The sequence below is a fragment of the Thermobia domestica genome, chromosome 1 (genome assembly GCF_964235325.1).
Source record: "Thermobia domestica chromosome 1, izTheDome1.hap1.1, whole genome shotgun sequence".
NCBI lineage: Eukaryota > Metazoa > Arthropoda > Insecta > Zygentoma > Lepismatidae > Thermobia > Thermobia domestica.
Window position 1 is genome coordinate 389,601,606 of NC_137454.1, and position 24,405 is coordinate 389,626,010.

Sequence of the window (24,405 nt, forward strand, 5' to 3'; positions counted from 1 at the left end):
ATAAGTATAATTCAAGCATAAGTGTACGGTGACTTTTCGCGTTTACCAAAAAGGAATTCTCTCTTTCTTCTGAACAAAACAGTGATTGTCTTTGTTTGGCCTTTCTCTTGTATATAGAAATAAAATGTATGAATGTGTAGTCTTAATTCTGGTTATATATATATTTTCAACCTCCCGTTCTCATGCTAGCTGTTTCCAATATAAAGTATGCACGGTGTACGAACACTTTCTGCGCTCACTGTAGGTATGTTGACAATAAGCGAATGTTATTAGAATATTTGTTGAGATTTCTTTTCCTTCACTGCCTTTCGCCTGGTTAAAAAGTAGTTTGCAGTGCTTTGGAGCAGCTGCAGGTCGGAACGCGATAATGTTTGAGACATACCGGCGACTTTTTTGTGTGTGAAAATAAGACCTTCCTCATAAAGCAGTAAATAACTGCAGTAGCAATTGTCTACGTAAGTGATAAAGACATATCCAACTACAAGAAACTAATACAGTATATATATTCATTATTGTGTTTTTCTTCTAACAGCTACTAGCTAGGGATGGCCAATTCCAGAATTTTTACTTACCGGAATCCGAAAAGTAAAATCGGAAAAATTCCGGATTTTTTCCGAATGTCGGAATTTATCTGAATTCCGGAATTTTTCCGAATTCCGAATTTTTTCTGAATTCCGGAATTTTTCCGAATTCCGGATTTTTTCTGAATTCCGGAATTTTTCCGAATTCCGGAATTTTTTTCGAAATCCGGATTTTTTCCGAATTCCGGAAAGTAAATTTTCCGATTCCGGAAAACAATTTCCGGAATCCGGATTCCGGAAAATTTTGGCCATCCCTAGTCTCAGTACTTAATTATCAGATGGTGTATTGAACATAATTGTTTTATTATGATTATTAACATACTACTGTAAGTATGGTCTGGAGCGAAACCATTTACTATTAACTACAATTTGATGTCGATATTTTTTGTATCAGCGTCTCTCATTATTATATTTGACACATCTTCCCACTAAGAAATTATTAATTCCTTGTTGGCACTTGATGTATAAATGCTTATTAAAATTCATTTTCTTTGCATGTATCTAATTTTGATGCTACTTTTTGAATGTATTTCTAATGGAGCTTTTTATTAAGTGCTGAATCCGTGATGCCGTCAATAAACGAAAAATGGAATTGGAATTACACCGTCTACAAAGTAAATATTCATTTTATAGCAAAAATACAATAACTTATTTTCACTCAAATATTCACATCCTAGTTCATATTGTGCCCAAATTCTGTTTTTTCGTCATTTAATTGAAAAATAAAACGGTGTAGCAGAACTAACATTTTTGAAGCAACGCTATGAAACAACGAGATATTAAATTTAAATCCCTTATTACAGCTTGATACAACTATCAAAGAAGTTTCAAAAGAGGAAACAAAAAAGTACTGCTTAACTTCTGTGTTTTACATAGCAATCTAATGTCCAAAATGTAAACTGGGTTGTTTTGCACCTCGAAAGTTTATCGAGACCTTTATTTCCAGGAACAGGATTTAGAGATTTAGATTTCTGAGCTTTCGACATCTATGGCCATATTAGCCCGTCTGAGGAATGATGTCCCTCAGCGATCACACTATCAGAGGAAAAGGAAAGAAGGAAGCGGCCTGGGATCTATATGCTAGGTACTACCTCGGCATTTGCCTGATGTGAATGAGGAAAACCCCATTCAGGTTGGCTGGCCTGAAAAAGGTTTTTACACACTTTCGATCGAGTGCTCTCACCGGGAATCGAACCCGGGACCGCTGTTTCCAAGAACAATAAAGTGTTGAAATGGAAGTCGATCCTCTTTGTCGTCAATTCTGCGGCCATTCCCCAGTAATATGGTATGTGACATTCCGTAGTGGAATTGTTTGTGTCATTGAAACCTAAAGGGAAACAGGATTTTCGAAGCCACACTGATCACTGAACTTTATCTATATGTGAGATAGAAGGAGAACCATTCTATCATAATGGAAGGTCAATTATACACTTTTTTTTTTTTTTCATAAACACAGCTAGCTTACTTCGGAAAAAAAAAAAACGACTTTATTTTGCTATTCGTTTGCATTACATTTCTACGATTTTGTGTAGCAAACTGGGATGTGATACCACCTTCCGTAAACGTTGATATATACATAAAATTTAGTTCTGAAATAGATAAATAAATACACTAAAATGTAAGTATAAAGAACTACTTACTTTGCTAAGTATTGCATTAATCTTCCTCCACTCTATAATAACACCTGGAAGCGGATGCAAATTTACTAATTTATTAAGCTCACTTTTGCTGGTTCCAGGATATGTTCTGCCACTTCGTCGTGGGGTTTGTCTGCCACAGCTATTATCAGCAGTCAGAGCTAACTCTTGATACAGAACCTATTAACATATTATAAAATAAAATATCAGTATTTATTTGTTTAACATCCATCAGATACAGCTCAGAAGCCATTTTATACTGGATATCTAACAAAAACAATAACAAAGGAAGGGATTTGGGAAGGTATCGGCCACGGCTTGTTCAGTAGGTGCCATCTCGGCATTTTCCTGGTAGGACTGAGGAAAACCCTGGAAAACCCGAGTCAGGATAGGATGGTCGGCAGCGGGAATCGAATCCACGACCACCCAAATGCGACAGCCAACACACTATCACTTGAGTTACTTCGCTCGGTGAATTATACAGGATGGAGCAGAGGAAACGCATATTTTTTAAACTGTTAGTACTCGATGACGAGTAGGCGTAATTGATTTTGAGCGACTGTTCGTAGACAGTTCAGACAATGCAGTTTCAGTGGCTACGGAGCGTTGGAGCATAGCGTACCGTGTTTTCGCAATGGAGCAGCTCTTTAGAAACAATGATTCTGTGGTCATGGTTCAACGTCTTTTGCGTGGAAAGTTTTATGTCGAATGTCGAGATACAGTGTCAGATCGAAACACTATACTCCGTAGTGGATTGCAGCGTTCAGAAGACTGGATCTGTGATGATAAAAAAGAAAATTTGAGATCATCATGTATGATACGATGAAGCGAACGACGTGATATATCCAGCGATACAGCCTGCCGCCTAGTGGATCGTTTCGAACTAAAGATATACCACATTGACTTGATCCCTAGTCTTCCGTTGCAAGCGCTGCTATTGGCTGAAGGAATTCCACTCGCTTTCTCTCGCTTAGCAACAGCTGAACCCTTATTGACTCAACGCATGGGTGCGTGAGGGTGTGAGCTTTAGTTCGCATTTTTGCCACGGCTCAAGACATTTTGGCAGCACAATAGTAAGAACTGCACTTTCAAATCTGTCTACAGACCAGGTGGTTTCTTTTTCATCACAAATCCAGTACTTCTGAACGTTGCAACACATCGGAGTATAGTGTTTCGATCTGGGAATGTACCTCGATATCAACAAACTTTCGATGGAAAAGACGAACCGTGACCACTGAATCATTGTTTCTAAAGAACTACTCGACCGCGAACACACGATGCTCTACGCTCTAACGCTTTATAGCAACTGAAACTGCATTGTCTGAGTTGTCTGCCAACGGCTGCTCAAAATCAATACCCTTACCCGTCGTCAAATACTAGCGGTTTAAAAAACATGCGATTCCTCTGCTCCACCCTATATATATATATATATATATATATATATATATATATATATATATATATATATATATATATTTTCACTGAATTTTGACAAGAAAAGAATCATACTATGTGCAGAACCTTCTGATATGACATGAAATGTCTAGTTTAATGTCTAACGGTTATGCCCATTAGGTTAAAGGTAACGGATCGCTAATGAACGTGAACAATTACGAAATAATTTATAGAATGAGAATGTGGGAGAACCCCGAGAAAACCCACGGACACGACGATGTCCTCCACGAACTCACATGGCCTAAGATCAAACCAGAGACCATTCGTACTAGAGGCGAGCGCTCTACCACTGAGCCCCAGTGCTTCCTACGCAGAACTTTAGGAATGATTAAAAAAATTTTAGGAATGATTAAAAAAATGCATTAAAAGATTGTGATCTTGGCCAATGATTAGTTTTTGGATCAGGAGCCATAAAATTTTTGAATGTCCACTAAATCGAGTTTTCGTATTTCCTACGGAATAAGCGCATCATACTGAGTTAAGTGATAGTTTGGGTTTGGCTACATTATATGTAGTTCTCCAGATATAAGGCCTACAAGAAAATTTTTGATTGAAATATATTTGATTTTTTGATCCAAAAATTATTATTCATTATCACTTCGTCTTCTACGACCTCGATTACAGACGTGTATTCATTGAAATCTTTGACTTCTTCAACTCCAAAATAGTAAGCACAAGGAATTAGTGACTGCCTGTTACCAAGCGGTTAAAACGTGGCCTTTCTGTGCGCATGGTCTCGGGCTCAAATCTCACTTTACTCAGGAGGATCCCGTTTCTCATAGTCTAAGTGCTGAAAAGGTATGTAATTAATTAATTAATTAATTAATTAATTAATTAATTAATTAATCAATCAATCAATCAATCAATCAATCAATCAATCAATCAATCAATCAATCAATCAATCAATCAATCGGCTATAGAAAAAAATAGGTAAACTATATAGGTATTTTGAATACACCAAACTGTCATTTAAATATACAAAATAATTACAAAATGCCTAGAAATCATTATTTTTAAAAGCGTAAAATGTTGATATATCAAATGAGTAACGGATGATAGTAGACAGAACCTATCTCCGAAAGACAACCCCCCAAAATTCCGCACAGCCTGGAGACCTAGTTATCCTGGGATAACTAATAATCAACAATAATAAGGATAATAGTAAGGAAGTTGGGCAAGGCCTAAGGTACCATTTCGTTATTCGCCCGGTGAGAGGCTGAAGAAAAATTCTGGAGAAACTTCAGTTACCGCTACCGGATTTGAAGGCAGGATCGCTCAAATATGAAGTAATAACGCTAAGTACTAGCCTATGTTCGGTTATACAGGGTTAGGCAAAAAGATGTTATCATTAAATGGGTGTTCTTTTTGTTTTTGCTTTGTAGATTAAATCATGGCGTTCCGATATTCCATTAAGGAACAAAATAAAATAGCTGCATGGATGGAGGATTTTCCCAAGCATCGTACATAAAAAATTCACGGTCTGGACCGGACATGATGCATTTTCGCGCCTGACAATTGGTAGGATCTACGAGAAGTCTGTATGGACGGGGGTGCGTTCAAGACGATTGCAAGGGAGACAGTGGTAGAAAGGGATCTGCCCGAACTCAAGAGAAGATCATCCTCGTCCAGGGAGCGATGGTAGCCAGCCTAACCAAGTTTTCGCGCAGACTTTCTCTAGAGACTAACATTTCTCAAAGGTCAGTGGTTCTGACCTGACCTCAAGTGGCCCCTGCCCATTACAGTCAGATGGTTCGGAATTACCTGAACGACATGTTCGGTAAACGTTGGATTGGTAGAGGTGGTCCTCTCCCATGGCCAGCATGTTCCATCGACCTTACGCCATGTAATTTTTGGTTGTGAGGCATGGTCAAGGATCGTGTGTATGCCAGTAAATGAAGCAACTTTGACGACCTGAAGCACTTCATCACTCAGATCATCGCTGCTATCCCTACTCAAATAACCCAGGGGGCCACACAATCAACAATGGACAAACTCCATAAGTGCATTGAACGGGATCAAATCCTTGCCTTGTAATTTCACGTGAGTAAACCCCCATTTAATATTAACATCTTTTTGCCTCCCCCTGTATGGAAATCATTGATACGAATTTCTGGCAAATACTAACCACGATGTTGTGACATTTTTTTAGACTTATTACTGAAGCCTTCTGAGGAAAAGTGCTACATGTAATTTCTGAATTATGAATTTCAACATGAGTTTCCTGGTGGTTATGTGGATATTATACGCACCTTTGGGAGACCCGAGTTCGTTTCGCGACTGAAGTTCATGTGGTTTGGATCCCACGTTTAGCTGTAGGTCCACGTCTCATATACCCTCACTGCTGAACAGGACGCTTAACTCAAATCCAATGGAATGCAAATAATTTTAACACAATCTTTCGCACTCTACAATATGTGTTCTATACTGACTGTAACCTGTTCGAAACTACCACCTTGAAACAAATTTTATAAGAGTTATCCATTTAGTGGGTGGTGATTTTAATGCACTGCAACCCATAATATGAGAGTTATAGTTTGTTGCTTCATATGGTACTATAATTATTCAACAAATTATCGTAACACATACCTTAGCAACATCACGTGGTGATGTAAGCGAGAACGTGTGTCCAGCCAATTCATAAGCTCTTTCTTCCAGTATCAGCATCTTTGCTCTCATCAATTCGTTCAGACGATCACTCTCTTCTTTACAGAAACCAATACCGTTAATCTCTAAACGAGCTAGCAAACATACAGTTGGCATTTCAACCTCTGGGAAAAAAAAAAAAATAAAAAATAAAAAATAAAAAAATAAAAAAAATAAAAATAAAAATAAATTTTACAGTTTAACGTCCCACTATTATGACCTTTAAGCTAAAGAAGACAGATGATTACGGTAAGTGAGTGACCCCGAGAAAACCCACGGACACTACAACCTTACTTACATGATGCTGGAAACAGTCACCAGCTTGCCATAAGCATAATTATGTGGACAGATAAAATGGAACTATGACAACGAGCACTTGGAGTAACAATTTAATTAATGCAACCTCGTGAAGTGACGTACGCCTCTCGGAATGAGACATGTTCAAAGGCACTTGGTGTTGCTCGAATGGTGTTGCTACCGCGAACGATGAGTATCTCCAGATCGTGAACATCCTCGACAAGTGATGAGACAAGAGTTTTGAGATGGCTAAACGTTAAATTTCGTCCACGATAATGGGTATCCTGTTATCTGGTGAGCATCGAACATCTTTAAAATCTCTGGGATTATCAGGTATCACGTATATATTAATTAGAAGTTTTTGTTGTCTATTCTTAGAGGAATCACGTACTGAAGTTTGAATATAAACTTTTTGTTGCCTCTCCTTACAGGAATCGTGTTCTGAAGTTTGATTATAGATTTTTTTGTTGCCTATCCTTAGAGGAATCATGTGCTGACCTTTAGATATACTTCAGCGCAGCACCTTGTATACAGTAGGAGAGAAAACAACATGTTTGCATATTGCGTTGTTCTTACTGAAAATGCGTTACAGCAATATGAAATATCGTTATGTGTTTGCGAGCTCCTGGGCCAGAAAAAGTTCCCAAAATTTGACCAACTACCTTATTACCCTAACTTAGAACTATACGGCTACTGGCTGCTGATGATACTCTTGATATTGAGTGCGTCACGACACATATATTGCAAGAGTTCTAGAGATGATTCCGGCAATAGGACAGCCTTGTGAAGTACGTTGATTCATAAGGAAACAACTCTGAGTTGAAGGTAACAGCACCCTTCCGTGTATAGCTAAGCAAACATTTCTTTCTTTTGACAGCGGATATTAAATATTACATCTTTCATATTATTTTTACCACTCTCTAATAGTTAACGATTACAAATTACAAGTTTAAAACACCAAACTCCTAATCCTAAACTCTAATCAAATAATAATAATAATAATAATAACAATAATAATAATAATAATAATAATAATAATAATAATAATAATAATAATAATAATAATAATAATAACAATAATAATAATAATAATAATAATAATAATGAAGGCGTATCTTATGGAAAAATGCAGGTTTCACAAGAATACGGCAAACAGGTAAGTGGCTAGATTAGCAGCGATAGTAAATATGGATATCGTATGCATTTTTGGCGTAGAAGACGCAGTTTCGATTGCTGACGGAAACTCATGTAGTTCGGATTCCACGTTAAGCTGTATGAAATGGAATATTTAAATTTTACATCTCACGCCTATGCCGGCTAGGCTAAAGGAGACTGTGATGTTGAGAAATGAGTGAAATGGCGGAATGAAGAAAGTGGGAGGAAACGAGAAAATCCATGCACACGGTGTTTGTCCACCACAAAGCTCACGATGCGAGCTGGGATCGAACCAAGGACCCCATGCACCAGAAGTGAACGTTCTACCACTGAGCTACCGCGGCCCCGTTAAGCTCTAGATTCACGTCTCATATGACCTCGTTGTTGAAAGGGACGATTTTGGTGTAATCTAGTAGTAATAAATAAAGGACAGAAAAATAATACATGTCTTATGCGAGAATACAGGTTCCACAAGAATAAATCGAAGTTAGGCAAGCGGCCAAATTAACAAGTTTTACTCTGCTTATATAATACAGTGAAACCTCCCTTAATTGACATCTCTCAATAACGGACACTTCTATAATACGGGCAGATTTTTTGTACCGGCAAAAATATATGTTTTCTTACGGAACAAAACTCTCCCTTTTACGGAAACCTTCGGATACGGACGCGGACAGTAACCTCCCCCCCTTCCTTAAACGTTTCAATAACCTCTTAATAACGGACAGGAATTATTCTCGGTTCTGCGATACATTACAATAGACAGAAAAGTTTTTCCTCACAAGTGCATCTATCATGTATCTAAACCTGGTGAACCATTAAACAGAACAGCTTCAAGCTGAACTTGAAATTCTTCTTTTGTGCCCACAATAAACTGCTTTCTGGTGGAAACCCTAGAAAGCTTTCAATAAGCAATAACACTTATCCAGGGTCAGTCGTATGGCCAAGAATTCTATGCGTAATATCTTCCCTTTCCTAACAAATTAAGCCCTTTTTCCTCTTGGCCTTGCAACTTTCCCGACAATTTCACAGATAACAAAACAAATATTGCTTATTTTACAATAACATTTTCAACGAGCAATGTTTCCTCTCTTACTTTTTTGGAAAAGCAGCATTTTTCTTTCATTTACGATACTGGAACAAGTCTGGGTTGGAGTTTTTCCGGCTTCCTTTTCCACTTTCTCAATAAGATATTCTTAGTGATTGGGGCTAGGTCAATAAACATATGCACTCCCAACAACTTGCCTTTTCATCCATTCCACCAACGAAGATACCGCGCCAGTACACAAACATACACACACATGTTTCTTCCGCAACCGTACTGAGGATTCTTAGAAGACGTTGCTACTGAGTTTCATTATATATATATATATATATATATATATATATATATATATATATATATATACCCTTGTAGAGGAAAAAGCATACAAGAGTTTAGCCAGTTGGATCCTAACACATCTTTTGAGAAGGTTCTGAGAATTTGAAAAAAATGAAAAACGAGTTTCCTCCCATGCATCTTTTGCAGTATACGTATATATTAATACATTACCAGCAACAATATTATTTAACATAAATGAATTTCTTTTTCATCCCTCCCAGTAATTGTAATAGTAGTAAATAGATTATTTTTATACTGAATTTTACGTATTTACGCTTATACATAACGTATTTACTGTATATTACTGCATACAATTACCGTTGTGAGAAATTAAATTTTTGTAACCTCTCTGTAACGGACAAAAATTCATGTCTCATTGGTGTCCGTTATTTAGAGGTTTCACTGTACTACTTACATACGCAGTTAGAATCATACTATATTTACAGTATATGATATTGCACTTATATATATACTGTACTTGTATATGCACTTAGAAGAATTATGCTGTACTTATATGATACTGTACTCCTATCTATCTATCTATCTATCCATCTATGATCTCTATCTATATATACAGGGTGGTTACAATTAAAGATCCGCTATTTAGGGCGGTCCAGCTCGAGCTGTAATCAACATATTACATTGAAATTTGGTAAATATGCTAATGAGACCATGTGGCAGCAAGTTACGCTGAAAAAATGTTAGTTCCACTTTCCGCCACCAGGGGAAAATGTGGCACTGTACGTAATGTGCACGTGGAAATGCTCTTGAATGTACGAATAAGACGATTATCTAGGTTTAAGAGGTCAAAACATGTGAGACAAATGTAATGCAAACAAGGTGAAGGGTAAGTGATTGTAACGAATGGTGCAAAGGGAACAACTTTAGGAACAATATGAGGGTAACAAAAGGCGAAACTTTATTTCCATTTAATTGTAACAAGAGGTGCAATGGGAGTACCTTTATTAACATTTGCAGTTACAGTGACCAATTTTTTTTACAGAACATGCCACCAGACACATCGACATGTTTCATCAGCACAATGGTTTGCGCAACATTTGCTCGTAGCATTTCCGGTAGAATTGTTGCGACATGTCGCCTTATGCTGTTCTTGAGATCCGTCTGGGACTGGACATTTCTCTGGTAGACTCGAGCTTTCAGATATTCCCACAGCCAGAAGTCAAACGGATTTAGATCGGAGGATCTTTGCTGGTTATAGATCTGAAAAACATCAGGAGATAATGCGATCAGCAGTGAAGGTTTCACGAAGCAGATCTTTCTTGTGGCGACCAATGTGCAGTGTTGCCCCGTCTTGCAAGAAAACAGCCATCTCCAAATAGTTTCGTCATGTAGCGCAGGAACCACATGTCGCACTGATAGGTCCCTATAACGTGCCCATGTCACGGTAATGACAACTAATTGGGTTCTCACCTCTTCAAAGAGAAAACGGCAAATATTGAATGTTCCTGTGAATCCATACCACACGATCACGTACGAATAGTATAATGGAAATAAAGTTTTGCCTTTCGTTACCCTCACATTGTTCCTAAAGTTGTTCCCTTTGCACCGTTTGTTACAATCACGTACCCTTCACCTTGTCTGCATTACATTTATCTCTTGTTTGACCTCTTCGACCTAGCTAATCGTCTTACCCATACATTCAGCACCATTTCCACGTGCGTATTACCTGTACAACGCCACATTTTCCCTTGGTGGCGGAAAGTGGGACTAATACTTTTTCCAGCGTAACTGGTTTTTGCATGGACTCATTAGCATATTTACCAAATTTCGACGTAATACGTTGATTAGAGCCCACGCTGGACCGCCGTGAATAGTGGGACTTTAATTGTAACCACCTTGTATACTGGTATATTATACGAGGTGTGTTAGAAATGTAATGAGACTGATTTTGTACTAATTAAAGTTTTTATGTTTTTCAAACAACAATGTTATCCCCTTCAAAGTGTTCCCCTGGGCAGCTATAAACTGGCGGAGTCGTTGTTCCCACTCTTGGTAGCAGCGCTGGAAGTCTTCAACTGGTATGACTTTTAACTGGTTGGTCGCAGTCTTTTGAATGTTCTCCAGAGTTCCAAAATGACGTCCTTTTAGGACATGTTTTAATTTCGGGAAAAACAAAAAGTCACAAGGACTCAAATCAGATGAATAGGGGAGTTGAGGAAGAACAGTAATGCGTTTTGAGGTTAAAAATTCACTGATGGAAATGGCCGTGTAACACGGGGCATTATCATGATGAAGCACCTACTTGTCTGCAATGTCTGGTCTCACACGAATCACTCTTTTCCTGAGCCTTTCAAGGACACTTTTATAAAACACTTGGTTAACAGTTTGTCCTGGTGGAACAAATTCTTTGTCCACGATACCTTTACTGTCAAAAAACATTGTCTTGATATTTGTTCCACATTCGACATTTCTCCGGCCGAGGAGATGACGGAGTCTGCCACTCTTCGCTTTGTTGCTTTGTTTCAGGATCGTACTCAAATATCCAGGATTCATCACCTGTGATCACACAATTGAAGAATTCTTGGTCATTGGCAATCCTCCCAAGAAGATCAACGCACACGTTTTTTCGATTGTCCTGTTCAGTTGTGATGTTTTTCGGCATCATTTTGGCACAAATCTTTCGCATGTTCAAATCGTCTGTCAAAATTTGATGTACGATGAACGTGTTTAAATTTATATTGTTCACTCATCATCCTTATTGTTAAATGACGGTCTGATCTCACAAAAGCCCTCACACGTTCAACGTTTTCGTCAGTTTTTGAAGTTGAAGAAGGTCTCTAAACTTTTCAAAAGTAACACTCGCGGATTCACCAAGTTTAACACAGAACTTTGTTGCACAACGTTGCTCTAAATTCCGATGCTCCATTTCTGTAACACACAACTTCACTGATGGCGCTGTCAAAAATAATGTGTTAGCTGTACGGAGTTGTCACTCGGACTGAGGAAGTGGAAGGGATAAACAAACCGGTCTAGCACTGGCTGGTAGACACAACGTTGCCAGATCGCCCGCAGCGTTGCCAGTCTCATTACTTTTCTCACATACCTTATATATATATATAGTACTTATACTGTATATACACTTAGAAGAACCATACTTGTGTATGCTTTCATCATGTTCTCTTTAATCAAAAACTTCTTCTGCGCATTTACGATATGGTAAGTCACTATAGCTTCCATGGATGATCGAACTTTAGCTGCTACAGGAATGTGTATATTTAAAGCAATGCTTCCAACACCTCGGTAATGGCCTCCAGTTGACAGCAATTTTGACATTTCTGGACAATACTTCATCACCTGGAAATTACAAAACATCTGGTGTAAATGTCTTTCGCCTACATTATTTAATGTGTATGCAGGAGAGATAGTAAAAAAGAGCCTACAAAATGAAGACGGCCTACAAAGTGAATGTAGAAGAGAGAGTAAAAGAGCTTACAAAATGAATGTAGAAGAGATAGTAAAAGAGCCTACAAAATGAAGACGGCCTACAAAATGAATGTAGAAGAGAGAGTAAAAGAGCCTACAAAATGAATGTAGAAGAGATAGTAAAAGAGCCTACAAAATGAAGACGGCCTACAAAATGAATGTAGAAGAGAGAGTAAAAGAGCCTACAAAATGAATGTAGAAGAGAGAGTAAAAGAGCCTACAAAATGAATGTAGAAGAGAGAGTAAAAGAGCCTACAAAATGAATGTAGAAGAGAGAGTAAAAGAGCCTACAAAATGAATGTAGAAGAGAGAGTAAAAGAGCTTACAAAATGAATGTAGAAGAGAGAGTAAAAGAGCCTACAAAATGAATGTAGAAGAGAGAGTAAAAGAGCTTACAAAATGAATGTAGAAGAGAGAGTAAAAGAGCCTACAAAATGAATGTAGAAGAGAGAGTAAAAGAGCCTACAAAATGAATGTAGAAGAGAGAGTAAAAGAGCCTACAAAATGAATGTAGAAGAGAGAGTAAAAGAGCCTACAAAATGAATGTAGAAGAGAGAGTAAAAGAGCCTACAAAATGAATGTAGAAGAGATAGTAAAAGAGCCTACAAAATGAATGTAGAAGAGAGAGTAAAAGAGCCTACAAAATGAATGTAGAAGAGAGAGTAAAAGAGCCTACAAAATGAATGTAGAAGAGAGAGTAAAAGAGCTTACAAAATGAATGTAGAAGAGAGAGTAAAAGAGCCTACAAAATGAATGTAGAAGAGAGAGTAAAAGAGCTTACAAAATGAATGTAGAAGAGAGAGTAAAAGAGCCTACAAAATGAATGTAGAAGAGAGAGTAAAAGAGCCTACAAAATGAATGTAGAAGAGAGAGTAAAAGAGCCTACAAAATGAATGTAGAAGAGATAGTAAAAGAGCCTACAAAATGAATGTAGAAGAGAGAGTAAAAGAGCCTACAAAATGAATGTAGAAGAGAGAGTAAAAGAGCCTACAAAATGAATGTAGAAGAGAGAGTAAAAGAGCCTACAAAATGAATGTAGAAAAGAGAGTAAAAGAGCCTACAAAATGAATGTAGAAGAGAGAGTAAAAGAGCTTACAAAATGAATGTAGAAGAGAGAGTAAAAGAGCCTACAAAATGAATGTAGAAGAGAGAGTAAAAGAGCTTACAAAATGAATGTAGAAGAGAGAGTAAAAGAGCCTACAAAATGAATGTAGAAGAGAGAGTAAAAGAGCCTACAAAATGAATGTAGAAGAGAGAGTAAAAGAGCCTACAAAATGAATGTAGAAGAGAGAGTAAAAGAGCCTACAAAATGAATGTAGAAGAGAGAGTAAAAGAGCCTACAAAATGAATGTAGAAGAGATAGTAAAAGAGCCTACAAAATGAAGACGGCCTACAAAATGAATGTAGAAGAGAGAGTAAAAGAGCCTACAAAATGAATGTAGAAGAGAGAGTAAAAGAGCCTACAAAATGAATGTAGAAGAGAGAGTAAAAGAGCTTACAAAATGAATGTAGACGAGAGAGTAAAAGAGCCTACAAAATGAATGTAGAAGAGAGAGTAAAAGAGCTTACAAAATGAATGTAGAAGAGAGAGTAAAAGAGCTTACAAAATGAATGTAGAAGAGAGAGTAAAAGAGCCTACAAAATGAATGTAGAAGAGAGAGTAAAAGAGCCTACAAAATGAATGTAGAAGAGAGAGTAAAAGAGCCTACAAAATGAATGTAGAAGAGAGAGTAAAAGAGCCTACAAAATGAATGTAGAAGAGAGAGTAAAAGAGCCTACAAAATGAATGTAGAAGAGATAGTAAAAGAGCCTACAAAATGAAGACGGCCTACAAAATGAATGTAGAAGAGAGAGTAAAAGAGCCTACAAAATGAATGTAGAAGAGAGAGTAAAAGAGCCTACAAAATGAATGTAGAAGAGAGAGTAAAAGAGCTTACAAAATGAATGTAGACGAGAGAGTAAAAGAGCCTACAAAATGAATGTAGAAGAGAGAGTAAAAGAGCTTACAAAATGAATGTAGAAGAGAGAGTAAAAGAGCCTACAAAATGAATGTAGAAGAGAGAGTAAAAGAGCCTACAAAATGAATGTAGAAGAGAGAGTAAAAGAGCCTACAAAATGAATGTAGAAGAGAGAGTAAAAGAGCCTACAAAATGAATGTAGAAGAGAGAGTAAAAGAGCCTACAAAATGAATGTAGAAGAGATAGTAAAAGAGCCTTCAAAATAAAGACGGCCTACAAAATGAATGTAGAAGAGATAGTAAAAAAGATTCAGTAGGAAGTAGAATGATTAGGTGTATACGGTTTGCAGATGATATGGCGCTTGTTGCAAAATCTAAAGGGAAAATCAATAAGAAGTTAAAAAACTTGAGGAAACGCTGTGAAGAATATGGCATGAAAATAAATGTTAGAAAGACAAAAGCCCTGGTGACTGGAACGAAGAATTCGGTGTCAAATGTAGAAGTAGAAGGAGGGGGGGAGGGGGATGAGAACAGGTGACTAGTTTCCCGTACCTGAGTATTATTATTAGTGATGATATGAAGTGTGAACGTGAAATAAAAATAAGGAGTAATGGCAAAAGAAGCCTTTAGGAAGAAGAAAAGTCTAGCTTGTGGGTCCTTGATAAAAAGTTGTCAAAAAGACTCATAAAATGCTTCTTGTGGAGTATTGTACTGTATGGGTCTGAAACATGGACATTATGCAAAAATGATGAGAAACAACTCGAAGCTTTCAAAATGTGGGTATGTAGAAGAATGGAGAAAATTAGCTGGGTCAAGTGGAAAACGAATGAGAGGGTGTTAGAAATGGTGGGGGAGAAAAGAAGAAAAAAATAGATATTATTAAGAAGAGGAAGAGAAACTGGTTGGGACATTGGCTAAGAAGGAACTCTATCATGAGAGATGTGATAGAGGGTATTGTGGCAGGAAAGAGAGGGATAGGGCGAAGGAGACTACAACTAATGGATGATATAGAAACAGAAAGATCATACATAAAGACGAAGAGGTTAGCGGTGGACCGTGTAGCATGGAAATTTCTCAGCTGCTGCAAGTGACCTGCCAGTAAGGGCAGAATACCTATGATGATTATGATGAATACATTCTGCTACAGTAGTATGTTAACATTATTTTGATGTCCATCAGTGTTATAATAGATATCACATTATTTAAATGGTAAATTCTAATACTGATAACCCAGGGTTGCCAACTACATTGAATTTCCTCTAACTTTCGAATCAGTAACATTTTCATGTAATGCCATTATGTTTCTAATTCGCATTCAGTTGAAATAAAAAGAATATTATCCACTGAAACGTGTATGGAACACATTCGACTACATCAACTCAAATCCTAAACAGAGTTGCCACATTGTACAGAATAACAGTGGGGTACATTATACCGTAACGCGCCTGTGTATGGGTTATGATGTGTATCGAATATCGGATGTTCTAAAAAATAGCATGTGGTTAGCGCGCCCACCATTGACGGATTTCAGGTTCGTTTTTCGGTAGGAAAGCCTTGAAATCTGAACGCATTACGATGGTTTGCATTCCACACTCGTAATCTCGATGCTGAAAGAAGTGCTAATCTCCAAACTAATTAACCAACCAATCCAATGATTACATGTTCTTGTGTTCACGTGGGTTAAGGTTCGATTCCAGGTAGAGAAATAAGTGGGAGGAAAGTTCAGTTTCTCCGACAGTGGAATTCCAAGAAGCACAACGCTATTTGAAAAGCGATAACACCATACTAATTATCGAATTATGACATGAATAATATCCATTTAAAATCCTTCAAAAACAATGCTTTCATAAAATGGAGACAAAATTGTTGGGGAAAATGAAGAAATGGAGCTAAGATTAAAAGCATTGGGCGCGATTTGAATGGGGTAAAAACGAAGAAATGGAATGAAGACTAAAAACATTAGGCGCGATTTAGGGACTTAAAATGAAGAAATGGAGCATACTAAAAGCATTGGGTGCGATTATGTGGAACAAAATGGAGAAATGGAGATACGATTAAAAGCACTGGACACGATTTAAGTGGCGTAAAAAGGAAGAAATGGAATTAAGGCTAAAAGCATTGGGCGCGATTTAGATGGAGTAAAATGAAGATACAGAACTAAGACTAAAAGCATTGGGCGCGATTTAAATGGAGTAAAATGAAGATACAGGACTAAGGCTAAAAGCATTGGGCGCGATTTAGGCAGGGAAAATAAAGAAATGGAACTAAAACTAAAAGCATTGGACGCGAATTAGGTAAGGTCAAATGAAGAAATGGAACTGAGACTAAAAGCATTGGGCACGATTTAATACTTAAGTGAGATTTCTTAGCTCTTAACCTTAGGAAGAGGGTTTAATGCTTTAAGTCTCATTTCTTAATTTTATCCCACCAAGAAATATTTTTTTCTTCCTTTTAGCCCATTTTATAGACAAATTATTATTATTATTATTATTATTTTACATTTGTTACTTTTAACTGTTTCTTAAAAAATGTTTTCATGTTTAACTAGTTCATGATTGAATCTTAGGAGGGGATGTTTTAATAGACACTCAATGATTCGACGAAAGAACCCTTTCTTAATTGCATTATGAAAGGCAATAGTTCCTAACTTTTCCCTTCGAGGCGCCACATACAAGTTTCGAACTAGCACTGAGGCACTCTGCCATTTATTGACGTAATGCCTAATAAATTTATTTGGTAAATCTCTCGTTGATAGGAAGTCAACAGAAGCTTAATTGCCTGCAATCAACCAACTTCTGTGAGGGTTTAAGTTGTTATAAAGGGTATTCCATTAAAAGCGACAGATCTATTATGTTTAATAAAATACTGTACATTTACAAAATAATAAATATTTTTACTTCATTACAAGGGAAAAATATTTCCGATTTAAGAATGAAAGATGACATCCGACATATGTCACTCACGACTTCCTCTGTAGGTCATCTCGTAAAAGGAATCGTCATGTCGTTGAAACCACTTGTGTTCCACATGAATTCTGTTAAGGTTCACCTTCTCTCAAAAGACTTATAAACCCTATTTCGGTACCTTTCTCTATTAACTCTCATGGCATTCCCAACCTCGTCTTGGAAAGAAGTACGATTCTATCACGTTACCAACCAAAATCCACACTACATGCTTACTTATGGGGACAGTATTATCAACCCAATCACAAGACATGTTACGTAAAACAAACTTGGCATTCTTAAAGCAGAACATTTACGAATTAAAAAGGCAAAGTAAGCCACACTCTGGCTCTGATAACGTAACACATGTTTGACTAAAAAAAAAAAAAGCTTGTATCGATACTTCTTCTGATGCCTTTGTTACGGTAACTTAGACGTAGCACAACTTGTACTACTAGACTCCTGTACTTTGTTCCTGTACACAAATCAGCATATTAACATTCAAATACAGCTCTAACTCAATATATGAAATGTTTTCCAGTAGTCATTTAATATATAGCTATATAATTAATCAGTTACGGCGTCTTCCCACTTTGCGTAATTCCCATTTTGCCTAACACTTTATTAGCTATTAATCACACATAAAAATCACATTCGTCATTTTAGGTGAAATTCCAGTTCCCATTTAGCCTAATTTCCATTACGCCTAACGATCTTATCAGGAAGGAAATGCCCCCAGATCTGAAAGTGTTTCTATACTTATACACGTATACATCTATTTCACACAAAAAACAACTTACATTAAAGAAATTACTACAACCACTAGAAGTTAATTGCTATGAAATTACTAGAACAGCTTGCTGGCTACACCGCGGAATGACTATGTACTGTTTCCTGCATACATATTGTGCTATATATCACACTAGACATCAGTGTTACTTCTTGAATTGTTCTTTTTACTTTCTTTGTTTCTTTTTGGCTTATGCATATTAACTGTATTACGACATGTAGTAAATATAGAAAATAAATTAAATATTCTTTGAATTTTAAATTTTTATCCTGTGGGCTTTCACCCGCGATTCGTTATAACTAGACTCCGGATTGACTGAAGTTGCAGGGATCATGAAACAAATCTTCGAGTTTGTTTTCTTCAGCATTACAAGACTTCATTCACATATACACTTGTTAATAGCTTGTGTAATTAATTGAACAAGCATATTAAATGCTAAAATGACAAGTTCTTCTTTCTTGTGACAAGTTAGGCTTTTCATTGGAATAAGTTGAAAAGTTCGTTGTGATAAGTTGTTAATATGATTATAGAGCCTTTCTAATTCAAGTGTGCCCTCGGAAAATATGTGAAATAAAAAGCCTTTATATTTTAAGTGTGCCCTCGGAAAATATGTGAAATAAAAAGCCTTTATATTTTAAGTGTGCCCTCGGAAAATATGTGAAATAACAAGCCTTTATATTTTAAGTGTGCCCTCGGAAAATATGTGAAATAAAATGCCTTTATATTTTAAGTGTGCCCTCGGAAAATATGTGAAATAAAAAGCCTTTCTATTTCAAGTGTGCTCTCGGAAAATATGTGAAATAAAAAAGCCTTTATATTTCAAGTGTGACCTCAGAAAATATGTGAAATGTAAAAGCCTTTATATTTCAAGTGTGCCCTCGGAAAATATGTCAAACATACTTTGGCCTCACCCCCGCCGCCATCTTATGGAGAAAACCCTTAATTTGCTTTGGGGAAAGAAGTGAATGATCTCGGCTGTGTTGCCAATTGGCCATTCAGTCGTTTGTTTTTGACGAGAGAATATCGTAGGCTACTCAGAATGGCAACGCTGTCCGCTACCACAGCAACTTGTCCCTCCTATTTTGAGGGAGGTACGGGAAAACACACATCAACAGCGAGGGAACACTTAAAATAAAAAGGCTCTAGTAATTTTTTCGATGTAAATTATTTTTTGTGTTTGAAATATTTTACGTTGTAGTTATTTGAAACAAATGTGGCTTTTGTATGTAAGCTTCTGTCACTTATTTATGTATAAGCATGGAAACACTGTCAGATTTTCTATATAAGCGGCATTTCCTTCCTGATAAGATCGTTAGGTGTAATGGGAATTAGACCAAATGGGAACTGGCATTTCACCTAAAATGGTAGATGTGATTTTTATCTGTGATTGACAGCTGATAAAGTATAGGCAAAATGGGAATTAAGACAATTAACGAGTAAATTATCAGCTACAAGCTGCCATAATATTTAACTTTAGGATTTAACATCCAACTTTAATAAACTTAACACTGCAACTAACATAAGGAATTCATCAAATATATTCTTCTTTCTTTTTTTCTAGCAGACACGGTGATTCTATGCCAACTCTACCAGTAATGATGTAGAAAATTGTCATTTTTCTAATATATATATATATATATATATATATATAGCATATTATCCATCAATTTTGTTGACACACCCTATATAAAGCAACAGGCGCTAGACAATTATTTAAAATTTATTAATTTTACAGTAAAACTATAAGCTACAACGAAAAATTATCAGCAGTAGTTCGATAATTCTTTTTAACTTATTAGTTTTTACAATAACAGGATAAGCTATGGCTAAAAATTATGTGAAAATATTGTATTGTCATCTGGTTTACGTATGTTTTAAAGATTTCAGAGCTCTTGTTAGTACGGAAGTGCGTAAAAGTTAAGTTGCACGATTCGAGGGAAAAAAAAAATAATAGAAGCATTGTAATTGTAATAATAATAATAAATTAAAGTAGCAAAAAAGACAATAAAAATAAAGAAACTTACTAACGAAAAGAGACTTTTCTCTTTTTCTGAATGTTTTAGCAACCAGTCTGCAACTTTCGGATCGCGAGCGACAATTCCTTCCAGAGCAATACCAGTGGCCTGATACAAAATCTTGTACTGGGCTTTAAAATCAAACACAGACACAACTGGTAAAATGTTTCCAGACGTCCCCTTTTCAAAGAGGGATGTCAGAAAATGTAGTCTCTCTGATAATGTTATGCTGTTTTCCAAAAACATAGATTCCGAAGAATTATCATCTGAAATTGTAAAATAATAACTTTGTTTTGAGTGCTGCCAACGGTTTGTAAGCTAAAATACAGTACTTGTAAAATATTACATAATAAAACCTGATACAACAAGCTACAAGTAAAACAATAATTATAATGAATTATAAGTTTATTGTAAACTTAATAGGTTTAGGACCCTTGTCATAAAGAAATATATACAAATTCTCTAACTCAAAATCCTTTTAAATTAAGATCAAATAAAAACGGTTAATGTTCTAAAATACTATTCTCTAAACCAGGGTTTCTCAACCTTAGGGTCGCGAGAGGGTTTCATGGGGGTCGTGAAGATAAGCGGAAGAGATAAATATCATTAGAATCTAATACCGGAAAATATTTTTAAATATTATTTTGAATTTTGTTGTGATAGGTATATTTTCATTTTTATACTTACTGTTAAGAACAACAAAAAATAGATCTATTGACATTTTCAACAGTTGCAGAGTTGTTTAAAAATCAATTTAAATGAAAGAGGTACGATATGAAACTAATGAGAACTGCATACTGAAATACAATTAAAATTGAAAGCTAATGAGATATCTAAGCATGTGATGATTTCACTAGTGCGGCAATCCGGTTCAATCTTCGTGACGCACATTATCAAGTAATTTAAAATACCGAATAACTTTTTTTTTTTTTTTTTTGTTTCATATGACCCAAAATTAGGGAGTTTTAAAATTTTTAAATGGCTTCCATTTTGAAACAGTATGGCAGATCAGATTCGATATTTGTAATATGAATGAACTGACCAAATTTGATTTTAATACATTTGCTCTTAGGGAAATTACTGTATCTACTATACAAGAAATGGATTCTACTCTTATAGAAATAGATGGATATTGTGACATCTCCACAACAGGTATATTAAGAATCCACACAAGATTATTACAAACCAGAAATTATAAGGGGGTCGCTGGAAAAGCGGATGTGAATTAAAGGGGGGTCGTGAAAGAAATTAGGTTGAGAACCACTGCTGTAAACAATGTGGTTAAAATTTCATTTAAAATAAATTAGTATAGCATTCTAAATGATCATGCCTATCAAGGTAAAATATAAGTTTTTTTTTTTTCATATTGTTAAAATATACTGGAGATAAAATTAGCAAATTTATTACAAATTAGCAGATAATTTTTTTGTCATAAATTTAATATATTCGTTCATCTATACGCCAGTTATACTGTAAGAGTTTTATCATCGTATGGGGAAAATAGGGTTATGGAAAATTCGAAAGGTGAATATAAGCCCCTTATCTCTTGTCTTAGAATGCGTATTTCAATCGAAATCTATTGGTGAAAACTCAGCTCGACCCAAGTGCTAAATTCTATTTGAAAACGATTACTTAATATTTGGCTACCACAATATATTCATGCATTTTCCTCATCTAACCGCTTCAGTGTGATTTCTTTTTACTATGCAGGTCTAAACCTGCCGTTGGACATAGTATGACTGGTTTTCATCCGTAATTTCTTCGTTGATTTTGGAAGTATGTTTAAAAAAATAGAAAATATTTTATGACGTGCAAAACTGAAAAAACGAATGATATATAAATGTAATAAGTAATGAATCCATTTTTTTAAAAAAACAAAACATGTCAGTTGCTCCGGCTTTAGGTCGTAATGTATCACAAACAAAATAACGTTTTTTATTAATATAACTAACTAACTAACTCTATGGCATATTAACCCGCAGGTGGAGCTGAATGCCGCGTTCACAAAAGCTCTCCACTGACTTCTATCCTTAGCTAACTGCATCCAGTTTCTACTTTGTATTCCAATCTCTGAGAGATCCATCTTAATATTGTCCTCCTATCTGAGCCTAGGTCTTTCTAATGGTCGTTTTCCGATTGGTCTTCCAGTTAAGCCTTTAAAAGCGTTCCTACTTCTTCCATCCTGGCTACATGACCTCCCCACCTAGACTTGATGATCCTAACAATGTTTGGTAAATGATATAATTTATATAGTTTTCTATTATAAAGTTTGACCCATTCACCATTTCCGTTTCTCTTGGGTCCGAATATTCGTGTTAGGATCTTGTTTTCAAATACTCTCAGTCTGCGTTCTTCCCTCAGAGTACGCGACCATGTTTCACAACTATACAGCACAACAGGCATGAATATCGTTTTATATATTTTAAGCTTCAAATTTCTCGACAGAATTCCTTTTTATTAATAGAGATTTATTTATTAATTCTGAATCTAAGAATCTGATCTCAGCTTTTTAATAATCAACGTATAATATAACCTTTGGTGATAATCTCGCGAATGAAACACCGAAATTTTTGACTAATCAGTAGCCGTGAAGAAAGAAAGAAAGAAAAGGAAGGTGTAAAAAGGAATATTCTCACTTTTGATATATTCGATGAGGACACAGGCTAGCCTTGTTGGTCTGCTGTTAAAAGTACACACTGTTTCAAAAAGAATATACGTATTACGAAGAATTATTTTGTCTAAACTATCGATCGCTGCGTCTCGGCTCAGCTATTGGAGAAACGAATATATAGTCTAGTTTATATTAATAGCCGCTAGATGTCAGTTGTCTTCTGTTTTGGTTGGTAACCGTCATATGTTTAAAATGGCTACTCCGCAGCAGATATCATTTTGTGTTCTTGAGTTTGCGAAGTGCAATTCCGTGATTACAGTGCAAAGATGTTTCAGGTTGAGGTACCAAATTGATTCTCCGAATGGGTGGAACGTTCGCAGATGGTATCGACACTTTGTAGATACAGGATGTGTATGTAAAGGAAAGAGTCCTGGCCGCCCTCGTGTTCTTGAAGAAAATGTTGCACAAATTCAAACTGCTTTCCAACGTAGTCCTTCAAAATCAACTTGTCGTGCCAGGCAGGAGTTACAAGTGCCAACAACAACAATTTGGCGTGTTTTGAAACGTCGGTTGGTTATAAAGCCATACAAGTTACAGCTGTTACAAGCTCTGCATCCTGATGACAAACGCAAACGTGTGGCATTTTGTAACGGGATTCTGGATGCTATTGGCAATGATAACTCTTTTGCACAACGCACCGTGTTCAGTGATGAAGCGACTTTCCGTGTTAGTGGTCAGGTAAACAAACAAAATGTTCGAATTTGGGGCCTAGAGAACCCACATGCAGTCATTGAACATGTACGAGATTCGACCAAAGTCAATATGTTTTGTGGGATATCCCGATCATCTGTTTACGGCCCATTCTTCTTTAATGGAAACATGGTTAACAGTCAGCAGTATCTCGCTATGTTACAAAACTGGTTGTTTCCGAGGCTGCACGAAGACAACTCCATTTTTCAACAAGACGAGGCATTTCCTTACTGGAGTCGCCAAGTGCGTGAATATCTGAATGAAATTCTACCGAATCGTTGGATTCGGAGCTGGCGACTTAGCATGTTGTTGCGCGATTTTATTTAATTTCATAAAAAAAAGCCATAAGTTGAAGATAGCTGTTTAATTAGTTTTTGTTGCCATAGAAACCAGCCTTGACCTTGGCCTCCTGGCGGTCAGGTGGGTGGGTAGAAGCAGGCTGACAGGTGCTGACATCTATAATGTGTAATCAGAGGAAAAATACGCAATGAACCTTCATACGACAGAGGAACATGTTACCGGCGGGATCCAATTAGAAAGTATTCTTCAAAATTATAACCTATAGTGTAAAATGTGGACTGTTTAATGGACATATGTGTTATTAGTGTTTGGCCTTTATAGTCAAAATTCTATAAAATGGATCTATTAGTCGGTGTTAAATAAAACAAATATTTCTTCGAAAATAGTGAATTTACTAAATTGTATTTGAACTGACTTTTCGGCAAAACTATTGGAAACAGAAAGTGA

At 36.3% G+C, this 24,405-nt stretch overlaps 1 protein-coding gene across 2 annotated transcripts in view; it reads right to left on the minus strand.

The window, feature by feature from the left end:
• Nucleotides 1–24,405, minus strand: part of PolQ (DNA polymerase theta) — a 176,809-nt gene that overhangs the window by 64,181 nt on the left and 88,223 nt on the right. For both annotated transcript variants that reach the window (XM_081732418.1, XM_081732413.1), the window contains exons 19-22: nucleotides 20,307–20,563; nucleotides 12,266–12,464; nucleotides 6,260–6,441; nucleotides 2,222–2,398 (exon numbers count right to left, since the gene is read on the minus strand). In XM_081732418.1, coding sequence (XP_081588544.1) covers nucleotides 2,222–2,398; nucleotides 6,260–6,441; nucleotides 12,266–12,464; nucleotides 20,307–20,563 — 815 coding nt within the window. The remainder of the gene's footprint in view (nucleotides 1–2,221; nucleotides 2,399–6,259; nucleotides 6,442–12,265; nucleotides 12,465–20,306; nucleotides 20,564–24,405) is intronic.